At 40.6% G+C, this 21457-nt stretch overlaps 2 protein-coding genes across 2 annotated transcripts; both read left to right on the plus strand.

Annotated features, from left to right (window-relative positions):
* The first annotated feature begins 2214 nt into the window (after positions 1 to 2214).
* LOC103410039 (uncharacterized) lies at positions 2215 to 3804 on the plus strand. The gene has a single exon (XM_008348811.2). The coding sequence runs from the start codon at positions 2215 to 2217 to the stop codon at positions 3802 to 3804; it is 1590 nt and encodes a 529-aa protein (XP_008347033.2).
* Positions 3805 to 13980: 10176 nt separating this feature from the next.
* LOC139191657 (uncharacterized) lies at positions 13981 to 15096 on the plus strand. The gene has a single exon (XM_070812648.1). It carries the CDS (start codon positions 13981 to 13983, stop codon positions 15094 to 15096), a length of 1116 nt encoding a protein of 371 aa, XP_070668749.1.
* The last annotated feature ends 6361 nt before the right edge of the window (positions 15097 to 21457 follow it).

Genomic DNA, 21457 nt, shown 5'->3' on the forward strand with positions numbered 1-21457 from the left:
TCAACGCTGCACCGACCTAGGAGGGAACAATTATAGCAATTAGTGTAGCCCAACTTCACATGGTCCTCCAGCCTTATGGCCTATGTAACCCTGTACCTCAACTCTCAGCCATGCCATCCATTCCTCGGCCCTGACCGAGTTGCATCTATGCCTACTATCAAGTAGCCCTTGTTGCCATGTCACCCACTTGGGACTCAGCCTATTGCAATAATTAGTGCAGCCCAACTTCACACAGTCCTCCAGCCTTATGGCCCTCGCCACCCTATACCTCGACTCCCAACCATGCCATCTATTCCTCAACTCTGACCGAGCCGTATCTATGCCTACTATTAGGCAGCCCATGTTGTCATGTCACCCATTTGGGACTCAACCTACTAGTCTCGAGCTACCCTGCGACAAGAAGAAGAAGAAAGAAACTATTTTCTTACCTTTTGGTACAATAAACAACGATCGACTCTTCATAGGGCAACCAAAGAAGAAAATTGGAAAGGGGGAACAATATCCTAAGATTTTGTCTCTTTTCGTTCTGAAGAAAAAAGCCCTCTTGTTTTATTTAATCCTATACTTAAGGTAGAATTAAATAAAATATATAGGCAGTTGGACTTCATTTCCCAAAGACATTTACTACAAGTTAGAGCTTATAATCCAATGTGGTTGAAGAGCCCATTTTTGGCATACCTACTCAACTTGGACTCTACACCTCCTGCACCTCCTATGTACAACACAATAGGTGTGGGGGCATTTGTTGAGCAAAATATGGTCCCAAAAATCATGAAGACGACACGTGAACTTTTTACCAAAGAAGACAAGAATGTCTTCATTAAATGGGCATGACCCACAAATATTCTCAGGCACAATCCAATATCCATAGAGGCTTGAGCAGTAGACTACGACATCAACAAGCTTCCCTGCTCATGGTAAGAAGAAAAAGTCAAAGGGATTATAGATAGGAGAATTATTCTTTCCCCATCCTACAGATGACACACCTTGGTCAATAAGAAACCGCCATGTGTAGAGGAGAACTCTACCTCTATAGCCAACCACCTCCCTATGAATACTCTATCTACACCAGTTTCTCATAACCTTTTACTACGCAATAAGCCCTTAACACTCTCTTTTCAAAGAAATTGACTTAGGTATCGGAGACCCATTGGCCAAACCCCTTACCCCGTGAGCGAGCGTGGCTTTTGCCGTTGGTCAAAAGTGTTTATTTGTTTTGTAGGTACAAATACATCAACCTTAATGACGGCACATTTTTGCTACCCCATGTGTCAAATCTTGCAAGAATAGGTTTTTATAGAGACTCAGGATCCAAACTGAAACTATGGCGGTTACAAATCAATATTTAATAAAAGAAAGATAGTTTTCACAACCACTTTATAGCCTTTGACAACCTCTCTTAATTTTTATCATCGCATTAAATAAATCAAACAGAAACAATGACTATATTAAACATACATGTGTGAGAGGCTAAAACGGGCACATGATTACATTTTCTTAGTTTTCGCTATTCCACTTTTACTTTACACAAAATCATACTTTGCCCTATATACACTATACTATGGCTCACTTACATCCTATATTCATTCTCCATTTCTCATTTTGTCCTATTTCGTTAATTCAACTATATAAATCGTTAACTTGCTAATGTGACATGGACATTCTGGGAATTTTATTTAAAGAATTTTAAAAGTTAAAAAATATATATATAAATCTCCCTATACCCACCTCACTTCGTCTTCCCAACCCTCGAGACAGCCACCTGGAAGAACTATACTACCTTGCTGACTAAGTCTGATTCAAAGTTTGTTTTTTTTTTTTTTTTCCTCACACCTTTTTTTCAGAAGAGACATAGCCTTACTATTCATGTAAAATTTTCTATTTATATACAAGAAAAGCCCAACAAAAGCGTCGATCAATATGGGACACCACTACATAATAAGTTCATGCTAGGTGTATATCCCATCTTCTTTACAAGTTTTATTCAAGTAATGTGAGAAATTAAATAATTAACGACTGCCACATACTTTGCCACGCACGAATGAAGCAGTAATCTCTTCAAAAATTCACGGTCTGGGATAAGTAAAATTCATGATGATTAGTTTCCGTGAAAAAACATATATATAGTTAGTTAGTTAGTTAGTTATAGCACAAGCATGTTGCTAACTAGACATTGATTGAGATATACATAGAAAGACAGAGAAATCAAATCGAATGGCATTGCCAAGGTTTGTGGTCGTGAAATCAAACCATAACAGAAAATTCTTACGCTGCATGAAAGGTGATGGAGAGGAGAATGCGCCAGCCGGGTTTCTCAAATTCTCCGAAGAGGAGGCCAGCAGCCATTACGCAAAGTACGAAGTGGAGATGGCAAAGAATAGAGGGAATAAAGGGCTAGTCCACATTAGATGTTGTTACAACAATAAATACTGGGTAAGCGTGACGGGAACGCATATGTTTGACAACCAGGTTTTGATTGTTGCAGGGGCAGACGAACCCGAGGAAGACCAATCAAAACCCTCATGTACCCTCTTCGAAACCGTCTACGTGGATCCGATAGACAAGGACGATGATAATAATAATAATAATAATAATAATGGTAACAATAATGCCGACAATAATGATGGTGATCTTGAAGATGATAGTCAGGTGGTCCAATTTCGGCATGTCCACCTCGGACGTTATACCACCTTACACAACAGCTCGGACGCCTTAGTACTTTATGGAAGCTCAAACGCCGCAGCAGATGATCCTAACAACGTAGAGTCGCAAGATGTGTGCACAGTCGTGAATTGGGAATCGCTGGTGATATTGCCAAAACACGTGGTGTTCAAGGGAGACGAAGGTAGCTACGTCACAGCCCATATGGCTGACCGCAACCATATGGACCACGGAGATGACGAAGAAGATGGGCCGTATCTCCATTTTGATGGTCATGACGTATGTGATCCGGCTGCGACGCATGAGATCTTCAGAAACCCTGACGGAACCTTACAAATAAAAAACAGTTTCTTTGAAAGATATTGGAGAGTCGCCAAAGACGAGTGGATCTGGGCGGACGCGTTTAACCCAACCGCCGGAGACAAGAACTACAAAGACACGTTGTATCGGGCGTTTAAGCTTTCTGACAAAGTCATAGCTCTCATGAACGTAGGGAACAACAAGTACTGCAAGAGATACACATGGGGGATTACTGGTATGTGCGCCAACGTGTCTAATCTCTCCATTTATTCACACCTCCACATTGAAGAGCCTGTTAAGTCAAGGACCATCTACAATGTCAATTACCGCCTCGCCCATGCCAGGATCTACAATTACCAAAATGACACAGAAATCGCAGCCGGAGAAGCCGTGAACTTCACCCAAGAAACCACAAACGTACTACTCAAGTTGTTCTACAAGAAGTCGAATATTTGCAGTTGGAATGATATCAGTAGAGTCTATTCCATAAAACCAAAAACCAATGTTGAAGCCGATGGCGTTCCGCGGATCACGGGAGGTGACAACGGAGCGGTGAAGTTTGAGATTTCAGGGGGTGAATTTAAAGGAGAGGTCCAGTGGGGAGAAACCGAGACGTCCGAAACTCAAGTGGAGACTGTTTGCATGGTTGGTGTGCCGGCAATGAGTGTGGTGAAGGTGAGGCTGCTGGCCGCCAAGGTTTCATGTGATGTTCCCTTCTCCTACTCTCGTCGGGACACTGGTATCAACGGTCAAGTGCATGTTACTGATGACTTGGACGATGGTTTTTACAGTTGCATCAACGCCTTCAACTTCAAGTACGATATCAATGAAGAAAGGCTGTGATGATTATCAGAACGTACTGGTCATGATCATATATCGTTATTAATCATACATTTATTTCATTTTTGTTGAACGAAAAACTTCAGTACGGTTTCAGCTCTGCCTTTTATCTTCCAGCTTTTCCCTGTGCTGCATCTTCCGTGTTTCCAACACAGCAGCATCTTGCAGCAATCAGTTCGATCAGTTCCGCAGCCCTAGGTTGCATGTTGTTCCCAGGAATTTGCTTTTAGGGTTTTTAGGGTTCGGTTATTCCTAAACCCTAGGTTTTAGTTGACTTATTGATATATACTTCCCTTAATTAAGGAATGCTGTTTGATTACCCTCCATTAAGGTTGATTTTAGGGACGATTGCGTGTAATCTTCCGTTGCTGTTACTTGAAGTCCTTTAATCTCAAAACTCATAGTAAGAAAATACATTCAAAAGTCAAAACTAAGTTTTTCCACATGTTATTAAAGCAGTGTCTTTCTTGGGCATGACTGTGTTGCCCTTTTTCTCGTTGTTCTTCGAACTCAGCCATCAACATCGAAGAAAATTAAGAGGCTGCGAGCACACTGGTCCCATTCTCTACAAATTTTTCTGAGGTTGATATCAACCATAATAAGCTGAACATACTCTTAAGGGTTGCATGGTTTTTTAAAGGTTTTTCACAGAGCTTAATGAATCTTGCATATTATATTTAATTTGAACATAATATATAGATTGCATGTTAAATATATATTCTTGCTTGAACATAATGAGGAGAATATGCATTGGGAAAATCTAACCTTCAAAGCATGTATGTGGTAATTCATAAGTAATTGATAGAACTACATATGATTGTTAATCGCGACGACTAAACCCTAGTGCATTTTTATCATTTTTTAAAAACTGTGTACTTTGCAATTTAATTTGATTTTGTTAGGATGTCAAATCGCAGTATATCATTGTGACAAATGTAGGGCGGTGATAATGGAATTACTAGATAAGGGCGGTTGGTTGAGGTTGTTAGAGGGTTAGCTTAATGAGTAAGCTAAGGAATCACTATAAATAGCAACAACTGTAATAATGAGAGTTGTCTGTCACCTCTTTCAGCAGATCCCCTAGCTCGGCGACTTGGAGGACTCCTACTACATGGTTTGTATCGCGCTTGACCAAGCCTGAAACTACAAGTAAGCTTCAAGTGAAATTGATACATTACCTTGTGCATCTCCACCAGTTAAAGATACCACCCCTGGATGGAGGAAGAGTACTTCCAGAGAAGATGCCACATCTACCTACGAGACAGATAAGGCAAGTCAAGACGATACCACACTCCAGAACTTAGAAGTTTCGTGATTACGAGATCATTCTCCCACAATATTTCCTAATGTCATTTGTACTAAATCATTCACTAGTACTCACTAAAAGAGAGCTTGAACCTATGTACTTGTGTAAACCCTTCACAATTAATGAGAACTCCTCTATTTCGTGGACGTAGCCAATATGGGTGAACCACGTACATCTGGTGTTTGCTTTCCTATCTCTATATCCATTTATATACTTATCCACACTAATGACCGGAGCAATCTAGCGACGATCACAAAAAGCGACCGTTTTCGCTACCTAGGATCTATCTTGCAAGAGAACGGAGAATTAGATGGAGATCTCAACCATAGAATACAAGCTAGATGGATGAAGTGTAAGAGTGCATCCAGCGTGTTATGTGACCGTCGTAGGTCACTGAAGCTCAAGGGAAAATTTTATAGGACGGCAATAAGGCCAGCGATGTTGTATGGCACAGAATGTTGGGCCGTGAAGCATCAACACGTACACAAAATGGGTGTAGCGGAGATAAGGATGCTTCGTGGGATGTGTGGGCACACGAGAAAGGATAAGATTGTGAATGAGGATATCCGAGGTAAAGTAGGAGTAGCCGAAGTTGAAGGAAAGATGAGAGAAAATCGGTTACGGTGGTTTGGACATGTGCAAAGAATGCCTACTGACGCTCCGGTTCGAAGATGTGACTACGGAACAGAGGTTCGGGGCCGAAGGGGTAGAGGAAGACCTAGGAAAACTTGGGAAGAGACCCTAAGAAAAGACTTAGAGTACTTGGATCTAACGGAGGACATGACACAAAACCGAGCGCAATGGTGTTCTATGATTCATATAGCCGACCCCACTTACTGGGAAAAGGCTTTGTTGTTGTTGTTGTTGTAGTAATATAAATTACAGTACAATTGTGAAGATGTGAAGTTGGACTCTTAACATTGGTATCAGCCAATGATGATTCCTCTTAATCCTTCAGCATTGCATGACTCGCCAATCCTCCAGAATAGCCATGGACTCTCGAGTCTCGAGCCTGGAAACCATGATCGACGATCTCAAGAAGGGTCAAGAAATGATCATGATACAGCTACAATCATTGGGGTCTAAAGGTAATGGTGGTTCTTGCGATGGCGAATCCTCTGAAGCTACACTGAGTAATTCGGATCTGCAAGAATGAGCAAACCCTAATTTCGTCCAAAATTCAATCTAACAAATTCGACCGTCATTCTTGAAGATGGAGTTTCCTAGATTCATGGAGGAAGATGACCCTCTAGGCTGGATTTACAAAGCTGAGACTATTTCGACTTTTTTGGTATCGACGATTCGAACTTGAAGAGGGTAAATATGGCGTCTTTCCACATGGAGGGTGAAGCCCTTCAATGGTTTCAGTGGGCGAAGTGTCTCTCTAATTACCCAAAGTGGGTAGAATTCACGAAGGTGCTGTGTCAAGAATTCGGACCTTCTGAATTTGAAGATTCTGTTGAAAATTTGGTTAAATTGAGACAAACGGAACCCTCAGAGATTATTTCTTGGAGTTTCGCAGATTATCAAATCGCACAAGGGATATAAGCCTTACTCTTCTTAAGTCTTGTTTCATTGGGGGTCTTACGGCATAATTACGCCACGATGTGAAACTTCTTAAGCCAAAGGATATGCTTGAAGCTTCTTCCTTAGCCCAACAAATAGATGCCAAGCTCTCATATCTTAAGGTGAAAGCCTTGCATAAATCACCTTATGTTCCGCCTACTTTTAGATTTCCAGCTTTGAATAATGTCACTAATCAATCACAGTTTGATTCTCGACCCAAGTTTAATGTTGTTAAAAGGTTAACTCCTGAAGAGGTAGATCATTGTAGAAAGAATGGGTTGTGCTTGCATTGTAAAGAGAAGTATGTAAAAGGCCATTCTTGTGAGAAGAAGCAATTGATTCTCATTAATGTACAATAACAGGATTCTAAGGAATTACTGATTGAAGGAATGGAAAATGAAGAACCGGAAATCATTGCGTGTGCGTTGTTTGGCACCCTGCACCTGCTTCAATCAATACTATAAGGCTTAAGGGTTTCATCAAGAATTGCTCAGTCACTATTCTTATTGACTCAAGCAGTTCACACAATTTTGTTGATCTGGGATTAGTCAAGCGTTTGAGAGGGCAATTGGATACTAGTCATATTTTTAATGTGAAAATTGCAGATGGTGGTCGAGTTACTACTAAAGGGACTTTGGCTCAAACAACCATTAAGATCCAAGATTATAGTTGTACAACAGACTTGTATGTGATTCCTTTAGGTGGCTGTAAGGTGGTGTTAGGAGTTCAGTGGTTGCGAACCCTTGGTCCAATACTTTGGGATTTTGATAAATTGTATATGCAGTTCTCGAAGGCTCCCAAACCTTTTGTATTACTAGCTCAGGGTCTGCATTAAATCAAATTGAGAATGTTACAGCTATGCAAATGCAAAAGCTTCTCCAGCAAGAGAGCATAGTATGAGCAGTATTGTATCAAATGGAACCAGAGCTATTTTATGTGCATTCTATGAGCCATTCTACAATTGACAACCAGTTCCAACATCTTACTGAGCAACAATAAAAGAGTTTGCATTCATTACTTGAGAAATATGAGGTACTGTTTTCAACTCCTAACACTTTGCCCCCATATAGAATTCATGGTCACTGAATTCCTTTAGTTAAAGGACATAAGCCTCCTAATAGTCGACCCTATAAATATGGTCATGTTCAAAAGTCTGAAATAGAGAAATGTATGCATGAGTTATTGTAAGCTGGGTTCATAAGGGTAAGTAATAATCCTTACTCATCTCCAATCATTTTGGTTCAGAAAAAAGAAGGAACTTAGAGAATGTGTATGGATTATAGGGGTTTAAATTTGATTACCATCAAGGACAAATTCCCTATACCTCTTATTGATGAATTGTTAGATGAGTTGTTTGGAGCCCAGTACTTTTCAAAACTGGATCTTAAAGCTCGATACGATCAGATTCGAATGCATCCTAATGATATAAAGAAGACAACTTTTAGAACACATGACGGCCACTATGAGTTTCTAGTTATGCCATTTGATTTAACTAATGCTCCAGCCACTTTTCAGTGTTTAATGAATACGATCTTTCAACCATTCCTAAGGAAGTTTATTCTCTCTTTTTTATGACATCTTAGTATACAGTTCATCTTGGGAATCTCATATGCAGCATTTGAAAGTTGTCTTTGGTATTCTACAAAACCACTCTTTTCGTGAAGAAGTCAAAGTGTGCATTTGGGAGAGATAAGGTGGAATACTTATGTCACATCGTGTCTAAAGAGGGAGTTGCTGCAGATCCTACAAAACTAGATGCTATTTCAAAATGGCCTATTTCTACCTCTGTTGAAGGCTTAAGGGGTTTTTTAGGATTGACTGGATATTATAGGAAATTAATTCCCAATTTTGGCAAGATTGTTGGCCTTCTCACTACCTTAACCAAGAAAGACAACTTCAAATGGTCAGAGGAAGCTACTAAGGCATTTCACATTCTCAAGGAAGCTATGTTGTCTCCGCAAGTCTTAGCTTTACCTGATTTTAGCAAACCCTTTATAATTGAAACTGATGCTTCAGGTCATGGAATTGGGGTAGTATTGTAGCAAGAAGGCAAGCCAATTGCTTTCACAAGCAAAGCTCTAAGTCCTCGAAATCAAGTTCTCTCAACCTATAAACGAGAAATGTTGGCCATTATCCATGCCGTTCACAAATGGCAAGCTTATATAGTTGGCAATCATTTCATAATTCAAACGGACCATCGTAGCTTGAAATATTTCCTGCAAGGTCGAGCTCACACTTTTTTTCAATAGAAATGGGTGTCTAAACAGATTCGACTATGAAATTCAATATAGGCAGGGTTGTGATAATCTAGCTGCATATGTTCTTTCTCGAAGTTCGTTAATCACTAAATCTTTCTTGTTTGATGAAGGTACTCTGAGTGAATGTGTGGCAATATCTTATCCTTATTCTACATGGATTGATGATTTGAGGAGACATATCGAGAAGGATTCTTGGATTATCCAGAAGACTCAGAAGGTGTTATCAACTCCTTCAGAGTTAACTCCTATTGGCAATCTCATATTCACAGATGATAATGGTTTTTTAAAGTACAAACATCGAATTGTTCTTATTCCTCTCAGTTCTTGGAGGTCTAAAGTGTTCGAGGAACAACATGCTACCCTTACTGTAGGCCATGAAGGATTTCTCAAAACTTACAAAAAGATTTCTAGGTTTTTCTTTTGGGAAGGCATGAAAAGAGATATGAAGGATATGGTTGCTGCTTGTACAATCTGTCAACAACAGAAATATGAAACACTCTCTCCTTCTGGGTTTTTACAACCATTACCAATTCCTTCGAAGGTATGGATAGATATTTTAATGGATTTCATAGTTGGTCTTCCTCCTTGTCGAGGCAAAACAGTAATATGGGCAGTAGTGGATCGATTGTCGAAATATGCACATTTCTTGGCTTTGGCTCATCCCTTCACAGCTTCAATGATTGCTCAACTCATTGTTGACAACATTTTCAAGCTCCATAGTATGCCTACTTCTATAATTAGTGATCGAGATCCTATTTTCATGAGTAAATTTTGGGAAGAGTTCTTCACATTACAAGGGTCTGCATTATGTTATAGCTCCAGGTATCATCCTCAAATAAATGGTCAAACTGAAGTGATGAATCAATGTTTGGAAACATATCTCCGATGCTTTTGCAGTTTGCAACCAAAGAAATAGGCTATGTGGTTATCATGGGCTGAATGGAGTTTTAATACAGGTTATCATACTGCTACCAAGTTGACACCCTATGAGATTATGTATGGTCAACCCCCTTATGTTATTCCTTCTTATGAACCTGGTACTACGAAGGTGGAATCGGTGAAGCAATGTTTGCAGGAGATGAACAAGATGCGAGTACTCAAATCCAACTTATAAGCATCTCAGTGTAGAATGAAGGTACAACATGATAAGAAGAGGAAGGAAATGAGTTTTGAAGTGGGTGATTAGGTTTATTTGCGATTAGTACCTTATTTGCACAAGTCTCTAGCTTCTCACTCATTCCACAAGCTACAACCTCATTTTTATGGACCATTTGAGATTCTAGCAAAAATTGGAGTGGTAGCATACAAATTGAAGTTACCTGACAGTTCTAAATTGCATCCAGTCTTTCATGTATCTTGCTTAAAAAAGCATTTGGGTAGTACAGTTCATCCCACAATGCCTTTACCTGTCATCACTAAAGTTGGAATTCTGTAGGATGTTCCAGTAGCAATTTTAGAAAGGTGAATGGTTAAAAAGGATCACGGTGCTATTACTAAAGTGTTGGTGCAGTAGCACAATCATTCCAAAAAGGATGCTACTTGGGAGCCTTATACGGAGCTGAAGACCAAATTTCCAGAAGTTGTCAATTTTTTATATGTTTTGATTCATTTGTACTTGTTCTGTTGTCTATCTTAGTAGGTTTTCAAGGGGGGTATTGTTAGGATGCCAAATGGCAGTATATCATTGTGACAAATGTAAGGTGGTGATAATGAAATTGTTAGATAAGGGTGGTTGGTTGAGGTTGTTAAAGGGTTAGCTCAAGGAGTAAGCTAAGGAATCACTATAAATAGTAGCAGTTGTAATAAGGAGAGTTGTTGATAAAGATGTAATGTTCCTTTAGTAATGCAAATTACAGTACAATTGTGAAGACGTGAAGTTGGACTCTTAACAGATTTCCTTATTTTTTCTTGACGATTTGTTTAATTGTTTTTATAAAATTCGTTTTTATTATTTTAACTTACAAAATCAATCTTTTCCTAACTTTTTGTTTTAAATGATTATTAAGAATTGGTTTTAAATATTGTTTTAATAATCCATGTGGAGAATGACCTTACATGAGTATTTATATTACAACTACCTTGTTCTATTACAAGTATTTTTAAGTGTTTTTATCCCTAGTTTTGCAAGTGGTAAAAATCTTATCACCATACATCTACGCATGTGACAATTGACTCTTTTTTACTGTTTTAATTTTACTTATTTTAGATATTATTTTTTTTATTAAATAAATTTTGAAAAATAGTGAACTTACTAACCACATACATGGCTTTTATTTTTTTTAATTTTTTTTAACAGAGGATATTCTTTACACTAGGGTGAAGTTTTGAAAAATAACCAATTTTAAAACCATGAATTGAATTTTAGCCGAACTTTTTAATTTCTTATAATTCTAACCAAAAACCAATGTAAAAAGTCCTATTTGCCGTTTAGTAATACTAATCTTCTCTTCCCCTCTCCTTTGTTACAAGTTTGGGTCACTAGAATTGTTACGATAGTCGAGCAGCAAATACTGATCATAGCCTGGTAGCAGCCCTTTTCAATTTTTTTTTCTGGGATCATTCTGCAATTAACTCACAACGGTTTATTCATGCAAATAACTCTAACTATTAAAATAAAATAAAAAAGAAACCAAGGGTTGAATTAGTGTTTGGGTTAAAACTTGAACTTTGGGCTCAAGAAGGAGTTGGCCCAAAAGGAGGTCTAGAAGGGGAAAAGCCTGAAGCCCAGCCAAAGCCCAGAAGGCAGGAGAGGCCCTTTTCTGACTAGGTGCAGGCTATTTGAACCACTTGCTCACCTGCCTAGAGACCAAGTGGTGTAGACCAGCTAGCTAATCAACCCAAAAGTACTTTACAATGGCAGTTCAAGTAAATAGCTGATGAGTCACTACCCTTCAAGCTGCATTCAGGCAAGATTAATGCTACAGAAGGCTAAGCCGAAGTGTCTATAAAAGAAGAAAGAGAAATCAGAGATAAGGACACTCAAACAAACAAACAAATACAAGCACAAACTCTGCTCAAACCAGATTTGCCTTCAACGAAGCTGTAGTCAGCCCAAGCCTTCATCTCTTTCGGGATCAACCCTCACCAAAAGCCTTTGTAATAGCTCTGCTACCTTGTCTAAATCCTGCTGTAGTATCGATTTCCTTCTGTAAACTCATCTCCCTATCCCTCATTCTAAGCTTTCAAACCCCTTGATAAATCACAAAGATAAGAAGTTGCAAAACGATCAGCCTTGCCCGACCCTCTTTGTTTTTGTCTTTTCATTCATTAGTCTAGCAATATGTTGTATACTTTCAGTTGTATCCAAGTTATTTCTAGCAAGTTGGTGATTAAAAAGACTCCTCAGTCCTTAAATCCAATTGAAATGTGTCTTCACAGTTTAAATCAGATCTAAGTTTTAAGTCCTCGGGCATGTAAGATTGATCATTCAAAAGTCCTTGGTCTCAAGGCATAAAAAAGAACCTTATGTGGACTTAACTCATCCACGACAGTCTTTGATAAACAAGAAGTCCGAAGTTACTTGGGGCGCAAGTAATCGACCTATCCCTTAGTTTTATTTCTGTTATATTATGATTATCATAGAACGTTTGAGTATAGAAGGAGTTCTGATGGGAAGCCTCAAAACCTATATCTAAGGCCCTACAAAGGCACCTATTTGGATTCATTCTGCTCTTCGGGCTCAGGTAATTAGAAGTATAATGGTTCTAACACTTCTGCAATCAATGAAACAAACATTATATGTTCGAGTACTGGGTTAGTTATTGACTGAGAGCCTCACCTGTCATAACTAACACCGCCTCTCGGGTATATATACAACTAAAACTCAACATCTGTTTTACATCTGCCATGCTAAAGATGGCAGTGGCACGCCTGAGCACCTAAAAGTTAATCTTGATTGTGAGCCTCAAGGCCTACACCTAAGGCCCCACAAAGGCACCTTTCAAAGTTAACTATGTCCTTCTCTTTCAGCCTTGCCCGACAAGCCTTGCCCGACAGGTTTTGCTCAACAAGCCCGCCAGTAAGTAGAAGCCTGACAGAAAGCATCAACCGGCGTCAACCTCTCAGGGAGCTGTGTGCTCGTTGGCTAGGAAACATCCCCAACGAAAATTCTAGCCACGAACATAGTTTTGGCACCCCCGGTGGGATATCATTTGTTTTGATCTCGCATGTCAAAGAAGAAAAGCCATAAAACTTGCCGAAAGAATACAAAGGACGATTCCTTTCAACCGTTGCTACAAATGACAGATCAATCAGGAAATCCTTCTTCCCCATCAAGACAGGTGGTCCTAGAAAGCCCAACTTCATCCGGAAAGTCTGAAGGAAAAGGAACTAATGAAGAATTACAAGCTACTATGATACAAGTATTTAGGAGTATGGAAAAAATCTCTTTGGAAACTAAGGGGGAAGTAAGTAGACTGTGTACCTTAACAGGGAATCTACAGAGAAGATTAGATCTGGAGTTTTCCACTCCAAAATGTGCTTAGAGAAGTAGGATGAGCCAGGTTACCATAAGAAGTGAACTAGTTATTCCCTTATTTCCACTATTAGAAGAAGAAAATGATAGGGGAAAGAAGAAGGTAGTTCTTGAAAGAAGTCAACCCGTGATAGAACCAGTTTTGGAGAAAGAATTTCCTAGCTTCCCATTATTATCATTTAATAATAAAAAGCAAAGCGAGCAAGAGAGAACGAAGTATGGGATGCCCATAACAACAGAAGAGTCCAGCGGAAAGGAAAGCTTCGCAACTTCAGATAAACATCCTCCTTATAGGCCACCCTCGTTGGCTAATAAGGAAGAAGGAGCCAACTGGAGGAAGCCTGAGTCAAAGAAAGAAGCAGTCGTGGGTAATGACCGAAGCCCGAAGAACGAGTCTGCCATTCTCTTCCAGAATAATAATACAGCTACTCAACAACTGAGGGAGGAGTTGTCTGAATTAAGGAGGACGGGCTTATAATGCTCAACCACGAGCTCGTCCAGTATTCAGGGTTACTTATCAAAAGCCTTATCCTTAGTACATTGATGAGCAAAACCCGTTTCCTCTCAACTTCAAAATGCCTGCATTCCCAACATTTACTGGTGAAGATGGTAGTGTGTCCTCCAGAGACCACCTTTTCAAATTCTCCAATCATTGTGTGGCATATGAAGACAACCCCAACTACAAGTTAAGGTTGTTTGGGAGTTCATTGGCAGTACTAGCATCTCAATGGTATTCTCTATTACCCCCTAACTCTATTGCCAACTGGGGGCAGATGGAGATGGCCTTCCATGAACAGTTTTACAGAATAGAACCAGAAATGACTATTAATGATCTGGTTGAAGTCAAACAATACGAACATGAGTCCACAGAGGATTTCATGATGAGGTTCAGGAAAACAAGGATGAGATGCCAATTCCCCATCAACCAAGCACAGCTCATATCAATCACCCAAAGGGCTCTGAGGTTACCTTTGAGGAAGAGGTTCTATGATACGCAATTCAATGAGTTGCAAGAATTGGTAATCGCCGCAACGAAGTATGAAAGGCTGCTGCTAGAAGAGCAACAAGTGAAGAACACTTCCAAGGCTCCTCATTTTTACAAAAACAAAGCTGTAATTCATCGTCTGGAGGTAGAAGAAATAGGGCCAGAGCATGAAGATGGCCATGATAGAGAGGACATTGATGTATGTGCCGCTGAAATGACCACACCTTTCAAACCATTAACGGTGAAAAGGTTAGTTCAACCTATCAAAGATCAGAAAATTGTGATGAACGACGGAGGATTCGCCCTTATGAAACTTCCTAAGTACCAGAGTTATTCGTTCGATTTGGCCAAAGCACTTGAGATCTATGAAGAACTGGTGCGGGCAAGAGTAATTTTGCCCGACAGTACTAAAAAGATGCCCAAGCCAGAAGAGTTAAGGGGGAAGAAGTATTGTAAGTTACACTATACCTTCAACCATTCCATAACCAATTGTGTCCAGTTCAGAGATTGGATACAAGACCTTATAGTGAAGGGAAAACTGTTGCTTGACAAACCCCAAGCTAGTATGATGGTTGATACAAATCCTTTCCCGGAGGCCTCTATCAATACGATTAATCTAATTTGGGTAGGGAAACCGAGGTCATCATTTGTTGCAAGAAAAAAGGGAGACAGATTCCCTGTTGACCCAATACCCCTATGTCAATAATAGTGGTACCAGAAAGTGATCATGATCAGGTCCTGAAATCTGTATTAATAGGGGAAGGAGAAAAGAAAGTAAAGAGGGGGCAGGGAGTTGGTTGAAGTAAATTCAGACATTACCAAGAGCAGAGCAAGCAAAAGGCAAAACACATGTTCATTCTGATAAGAAAAAGGGTTACAAGTAATCCTAGTTTAATAATTTTACATCTTCACTCAGGGTGATTATTCGAGAATGATATGTCTGCATGATTGCAAAAATCCTACTAGGTTCGGCCAAAACAGTATGGCTATTTACAATTTGAGACCTAGTATGCTCTAACTCCGAGTTTGACTTCTTCACTTCTTCGATTTGGTTTTTGAGGGTGCCAAGGAAAGTTGCTTGCTCAGCTTTAAGAGCAACCAGTTGTTCATCCAACTTTTGGATTTCAGAAGTAACCACTCTGATCCTTTCTTTTGTCAATAAGCCCTCATCCATCAACCGTTCAACCTGAGTAGAGGTGCTTAATTCTTGCTCCTTAAAGCATCTTACCCGATTGGCTTGTCTATCAGCTCTCTGATGTTGCTCCCTAAGAGCCCTCAAATTCTCAAAGAAAGAGAGAAAGGAATCATGCTGGGTTTTTTGACAGCTGACCGGCTTTGAAAAGCTCAATCGTAACCTTTTCTAGGTCACAAAAAGCCTTGAGGCTTAACGAAGCTGAGAAGTCCTTCCTTGCCCATTCTTGGAAAACTCGTTGTTGCTTCAGAAAGCCGGAAGGTGCTGAAGAATGCTTTGAAGATTTCAACCTCGTCTCAAGTTGCCCGAATTCTTCAAAAAGTTTGGGTAAGTTGGCAGTCGTTGAAAATAAAGATGAAGCCGGAGGAGTTCCCACTCCAGTTTCTTCTAATGAAGTGGTAACCACTGATGGGGCAATTTCTGTCTTCCCGGTCTTCTCAATTCCAGGATAGGGAATCCATGTACTTCCAAAAGTTAAATGAGGCCGGGGGAGCTTTGTCTTACGAACCAAACGAGGAGGAGAAGCTTCTTTCAGAACTTGCTGCAAAGACCAAAGAAGACCAGATTAAGACAAGAATACAGTTTGAAGTAAAGGGAAGCTTTGAGAAGAAGAAATATACATGACTGAACCCTGGGGCTTCACAAGGAAGAGTAACAACTCCTGGTTGAGGGGAAGACTCTCTACCACCGATAGGGGAAGAAAAAGTTGCGCCTAAACCTTCACCAATGCCCTAGAAGTATCCAGGTATAGCATCAATTGTTAGTAAGCAGATTGTAAGAGGAAAATAGGAAGAAAATACCTTCATACCTGAGTTTGACCCCAAGAAGAAGAAGGTTCATCGATGGTAACTGTCGGGTAAGCAAACATCTGTAAAATTGCAGCCCCTAAAGTCATAGGAATCTCAGGGACTACGGGTTCGTCACATGTTACCACTGACGGTTGGGGTTGTTCATATATTGGAGAAGGCTGCAAGAAATATGAATAAAAGTTAATATGGAAATAATGCATAGAAAGTCAATATAAGGACAGTTGCTCACCGAATTACTGTCCTCATCCACAAAGTGCAACATGACTCATGTGGATGGATTGAATTGAGAAGATGGAATTGCCTCCAGGGCAGAAGGAGAAATCGAAGACTTCGAAGGAGAACCTTGACTAAGCAAGGGGGCAGATACCCCAGCCTGGATGAAGAAAGAGGAAGAGGAAAGTTCAGGCATTAGTTCTAGAAGCTATAAAGTTACCCAAGATTTAAAGATGAAGGAGATGCACCTCTGAAGGATTAGCCTGGGAAGGAGAGATGCTTGTTTCTCAGGCAAGTGGCGAAGAGGCCTCGGGCGGAATGAGCTTTTCCTCTCTTGCGGCCTGACTCAAGTAATCATGCTCAGAGTTTTGTGAAAGCAAGGAAGATTATGCAGATAAAAACATAAACCATACCTCAAGTTCTTTAAGGGTGATATTTCACAATTCTTCAACCTTTTTATGCATTTCAGCTCCTAATGGATCCTCCTTAGAAGCAATGGTTGGTTTCTTAGATGCTTGAGGTCCTGTTTTCAAGGAAAACAAGGGCAATTAGATAAAGAAGAAGAATGGCAATCTGATAAAGAAGAACAAAAACTTACTTGAAGACTTTTGCTTCTTTCTACCTGCCTCAGAGATTGGAACAGACAAGACTGAAGGCTTGGAAGTTTGGATGGTTCTTGCTCTTTTGCTCTTTCTGGTGGGAATTGGTCGTTTAGGTTTGGGTGGGGATGCAGGTTCAGATTCTGAGGTCTCCACCACCACTGCTTTCCTTCGCTTAGGTGCTTTAACGATCGCTTCAGGTACTTCTTCAGCTTCTGAATCTCCAAAAGATTCTGAAACATCTTCGCCTTCTCCAGCTTCTCATTTTTTAGCCTCTACTACAGCTCCATGAAGAACTGCTGCATCAGCTGAGTCATCCTCGGACTCAATGGGTGCCGTTTCAACATCTACTTGGGCTGCAGGATCAAGCAAAGTAAGATTTAAAGGACTTCAGAAGGAAGACAAAGTCAAGTCAAGAAGAAGAATACCTATCAAAAGTAACTGGTTCTTCTGTTGGATCATTTCCTTCCAGTTTTCAAGTTCGCCCGAATTGGGGTATGACTTGAGGGAAAGTTAGCTAAAGAGACGATCATGAGTTTCCCGCAAATCTACTCCATATCTCTTGGTCCATTTACCTTCCCACCAGGCAGAAAAGAGTGGAGTACATTCAAAGTTAAGAACTATGGATTTGCAGGTAGCCTAATTCATAACTTCAAGACTACGTCGGGCAGCTCGGAAAGTCGCCTCTGAAGGAGATGATAGTCGAAAGGAAGTGCCACAATGGACAGAATCAAAGAACGGAATGGGAATGGCTTGCATAAAGCCTAATTGCCTGCTGCAAAATTAAGGTGATATACCTCCAACCCTTGATCATATCGGTTACCCCGAACTCCCCAGGCCATGTCTCTTGGCTGAATGCAACTAATGAATTTCTCCCTACAAGAGGAAGTGGCATCTTCCCCGGGAGCGTCTTGGAAGGCTTGATCAGAGAACCAATGGTATCTCCTCAAAACTGACGCGCCCCATTCCAAGTATGATCGGGTTCTGCAGACCTTGAAGAAGTAGAATCAGGCAAAAGTGGAATGATCTGTAGGAGCAACTTCAGCTAAGATTCGGGCAAGGGCTACACCTTCTGGGAACTCTAAATTAGCAGCCCGAAACTCTGGGAAATACCATTGAAGCCATGTTTGGATCATCCGTATGGGTCCAGTCAGGTTGGTTTCAAATGGCTCACCTTGAGTCATTTCAAAAAGAAGATGGTAAAGTTGAGAAAGAAAGAATGGACACGTGGCTACATCATCAAAATTATGAAGAGCTTCTACCAAGGGGATCCATTCAACCTTCACTCCTTTAGACTTATTGTGCCTCATGCACTTCAAAGAAAAGCTCAGAATACAAACCTGCCCGAGGGCGATGCAGTCCGTTGAGTAAACGGCACAAAGTGGCGATGCCTTCGCCAGATTCATAGGATAGTTGGATTTGGCTGGATCCTGAAGCCATTTGATGAAGTTTGGAAGGAGAACGACAAAGAAGACGACAAGGGTAGAAGATATCGGGCAAAGAGCAAAAGAGAGTCTGAAAGATTTAGAGAAGTAAAACGTCTAGGAAATTAGGAAATTTTCAATTGTAGAGGGATTGCGTGCTAAGAATGCAGAGGATTCGTGGGTTAGTGGAATGATCGCAAGAAAGTGACGATTATCTTTAGAAAGTGTGCAAATCCCGAGAGAGAGAGAGACGTGGGTATAATGGGGAGCTTTTCAATCAATATTGGCACCTGGAGTTCCAGTCTGAATATTAATTGAATGGGGCACTGTTTGGGTTAAAACTTGAACTTTGGGCTCAAGAAGGAGTTAGCCCAAAAGGAGGTTTAGAAGGGGAAAAGCCCGAAGCCCAGCCAAAGCCTAGAAGGCAGGAGAGGCCCTTTTCTGACTAGGTGCAGGCTATTTGAACCACTTGCTCACCTGCCTAGAAACCAAGTGGTGTAGACCAGCTAGCTAATCAGCCTAAAAGTACTTTACAGTGGCAGTTCAAGTAAATAGCTAATGAGTCATTACCCTTTAAGCTGCATTCGGGCAAGATTAATGCTACATGAGGCTAAGCCAAAGTGTTTATAAAAGAAGAAAGAGAAATCAGAGATAAGGACACTCAAACAAACAAACAAATACAAGCACAAACTCTGCTCAAACCAGATTTTCCTTCAACGAAGCTGTAGTCAGCCCAAGCCTTCATCCCTTTCGGGATCAACCCTCACCAAAAGCCTTTGTAATAGCTCTGCTACCTTGTCTAAATCTTGCTGTAGTATCGATTTCCTTCTGTAAACTCATCTCTCTATCCCTCTTTCTAAGCTTCCAAACCCCTTGATAAATCACAAAGATAGGAAGTTGCAAGACGATCAGCCTTGCCCGACCCTCTTTGTTTTTGTCTTTTCATTCATTAGTCTAGCAATATGTTGTATACTTTCAGTTGTATCCAAGTTATTTCTAGCAAGTTGGTGCTTAAAAAGACTCATCGGTCCTTAAATCCGATTGAAATGTGTCTTCACAGTTTAAATCAGATCTAAGTTCTAAGTCCTTGGGCATGTAAGATTGATCATTCAAAATTCCTTGGTCTCAAGGCATAAAAAAGAACCTTATGTGGACTTAACCCATCCACGACAGTCCTTGATAAACAAGAAGTCCGAAGTTACTTGGGGCGCAAGTAATCGACCTATCCCTTAGTTTTATTTCTGTTATATTATGATTATCATAGAACGTTTGAGTATAGAAGGAGTTCTGATGGGAAGCCTCAGGGCCTATATCTAAGGCCCTACAAAGGCACCTATTTGGATTCATTCTGCTCTTCGGGCTCGGGTAATTAGAAGTATAATGGTTATAACACTTCTGCAATCAATGAAACAAACATTATATGTTCGAGTACTGGGTTAGTTATTGACTGAGAGCCTCAAGGCCTACACCTAAGGCCCCACAAAGGCACCTGTCATAACTAACACCGCCTCTCAGGTATATATACAACTAAAACTCAACATCTGTTTTACATCTGCCATGCTAAAGATGGCAATGGCACGCCTGAGCACCTAAAAGTTAATCTTGATTGTGAGCCTCAAGGCCTACACCTAAGGCCCCACAAAGGCACCTTTCAAAGTTAACTCTGTCCTTCTCTTTCAGCCTTACCCGACAGGTTTTGCCCAACAAGCCCACCAATAAGCAGAAGCCCGACAGAAAGCATCAACCGGCACCAACCTCTCGGGGGAGCTGTGTGCTCATCGGCTAGGAAACATCCCTAATGGAAATTCTAGCCACGAACAATTAGACTTTGTATATGGTATTCACAATATTTGATTCTTTGCACTCAACATCAGCTCGCTCATCCTCGGTGCCGCATATCCCAGCTCCTCGTAGTGATCTGCGGTTGCAAATTTTCACTCGCCACCCGTATTGATTTTCCTAGTATTTGTCCCCGTAACCTCCAGACACGTGGTGATCCTCGGCCGTAAATTTTCTCTCGCCACCGTATCGATCGTCCTGGTCTTTGTCCCTGTAACCTCCAAAAGAGAAGGATGGCGAAAGCCGATCCATTAGTGAGTGAGTGAAGAAAAGTAAAAGTGCTTTGCTTTGTGAGGATGGTTTGCTAAAACGGATTGAAGCTGATGATGTATAAATTGACTTACACTTGCTTATGGGTAGATGGATTATCATATATCTTTATGATTGTCGGTCGTCCTTTCACTTGGTGATGTTAAAATCCACATTTCACTTTTTAGGACCATTCTGCAGTGCCATCGCCACCTTGATTTCCTTCGTTCTTCGCGCTAGTAGACAAAGACTAGTTTGAGAGGATGCTTGCGCCCAATCTGCACCGCCGTTGCTGCCCTGCCATACCCGCACCACGACCACAACCTGCATCCACATTACTACTCGCGAAGCCTAAGAATCTGCCACACCGTTAAAGCCATGAAACGCGACCACGGAGCCCAGGATTCGTCGACCCATGAAGCCCCTAGAAGAAAATAGAGAAAAAATGAAAAGAAAGTAGGAAAAAAATGGTTCTATAAAAGATGAGAAAAGGGCTATGCCGGCCTAGGACCATCGTTGGCTGCAAACTAAGGGAAAGGGGAAAGGAAGATAGTGAAGATTAGTATTACAAAAGGTAATTAAGACTCTTTATGTGGATTTTTTTTATTAGAAATATAAGAAGTTTGGCTAAAATTCAATTTATGCTTCTAAAATTGGCTATTCTTAAAAATTTCCCACAGTAGGGGTAGGAGCCATTTCCTTTTATGCTATACTACTGAGCCGGGCAAAACCAATAACATAA

This window comes from Malus domestica, chromosome 02 (genome assembly GCF_042453785.1).
Source record: "Malus domestica chromosome 02, GDT2T_hap1".
Classification (NCBI taxonomy): Eukaryota; Viridiplantae; Streptophyta; class Magnoliopsida; order Rosales; family Rosaceae; genus Malus; species Malus domestica.

Excerpts from the sequence above, each read along its gene's own strand:
- LOC103410039 (XM_008348811.2), top strand. The coding sequence starts at position 2,215 with ATGGCATTGCCAAGGTTTGTGGTCGTGAAATCAAACCATAACAGAAAA.
- LOC139191657 (XM_070812648.1), top strand. The coding sequence starts at position 13,981 with ATGCCTGCATTCCCAACATTTACTGGTGAAGATGGTAGTGTGTCCTCC.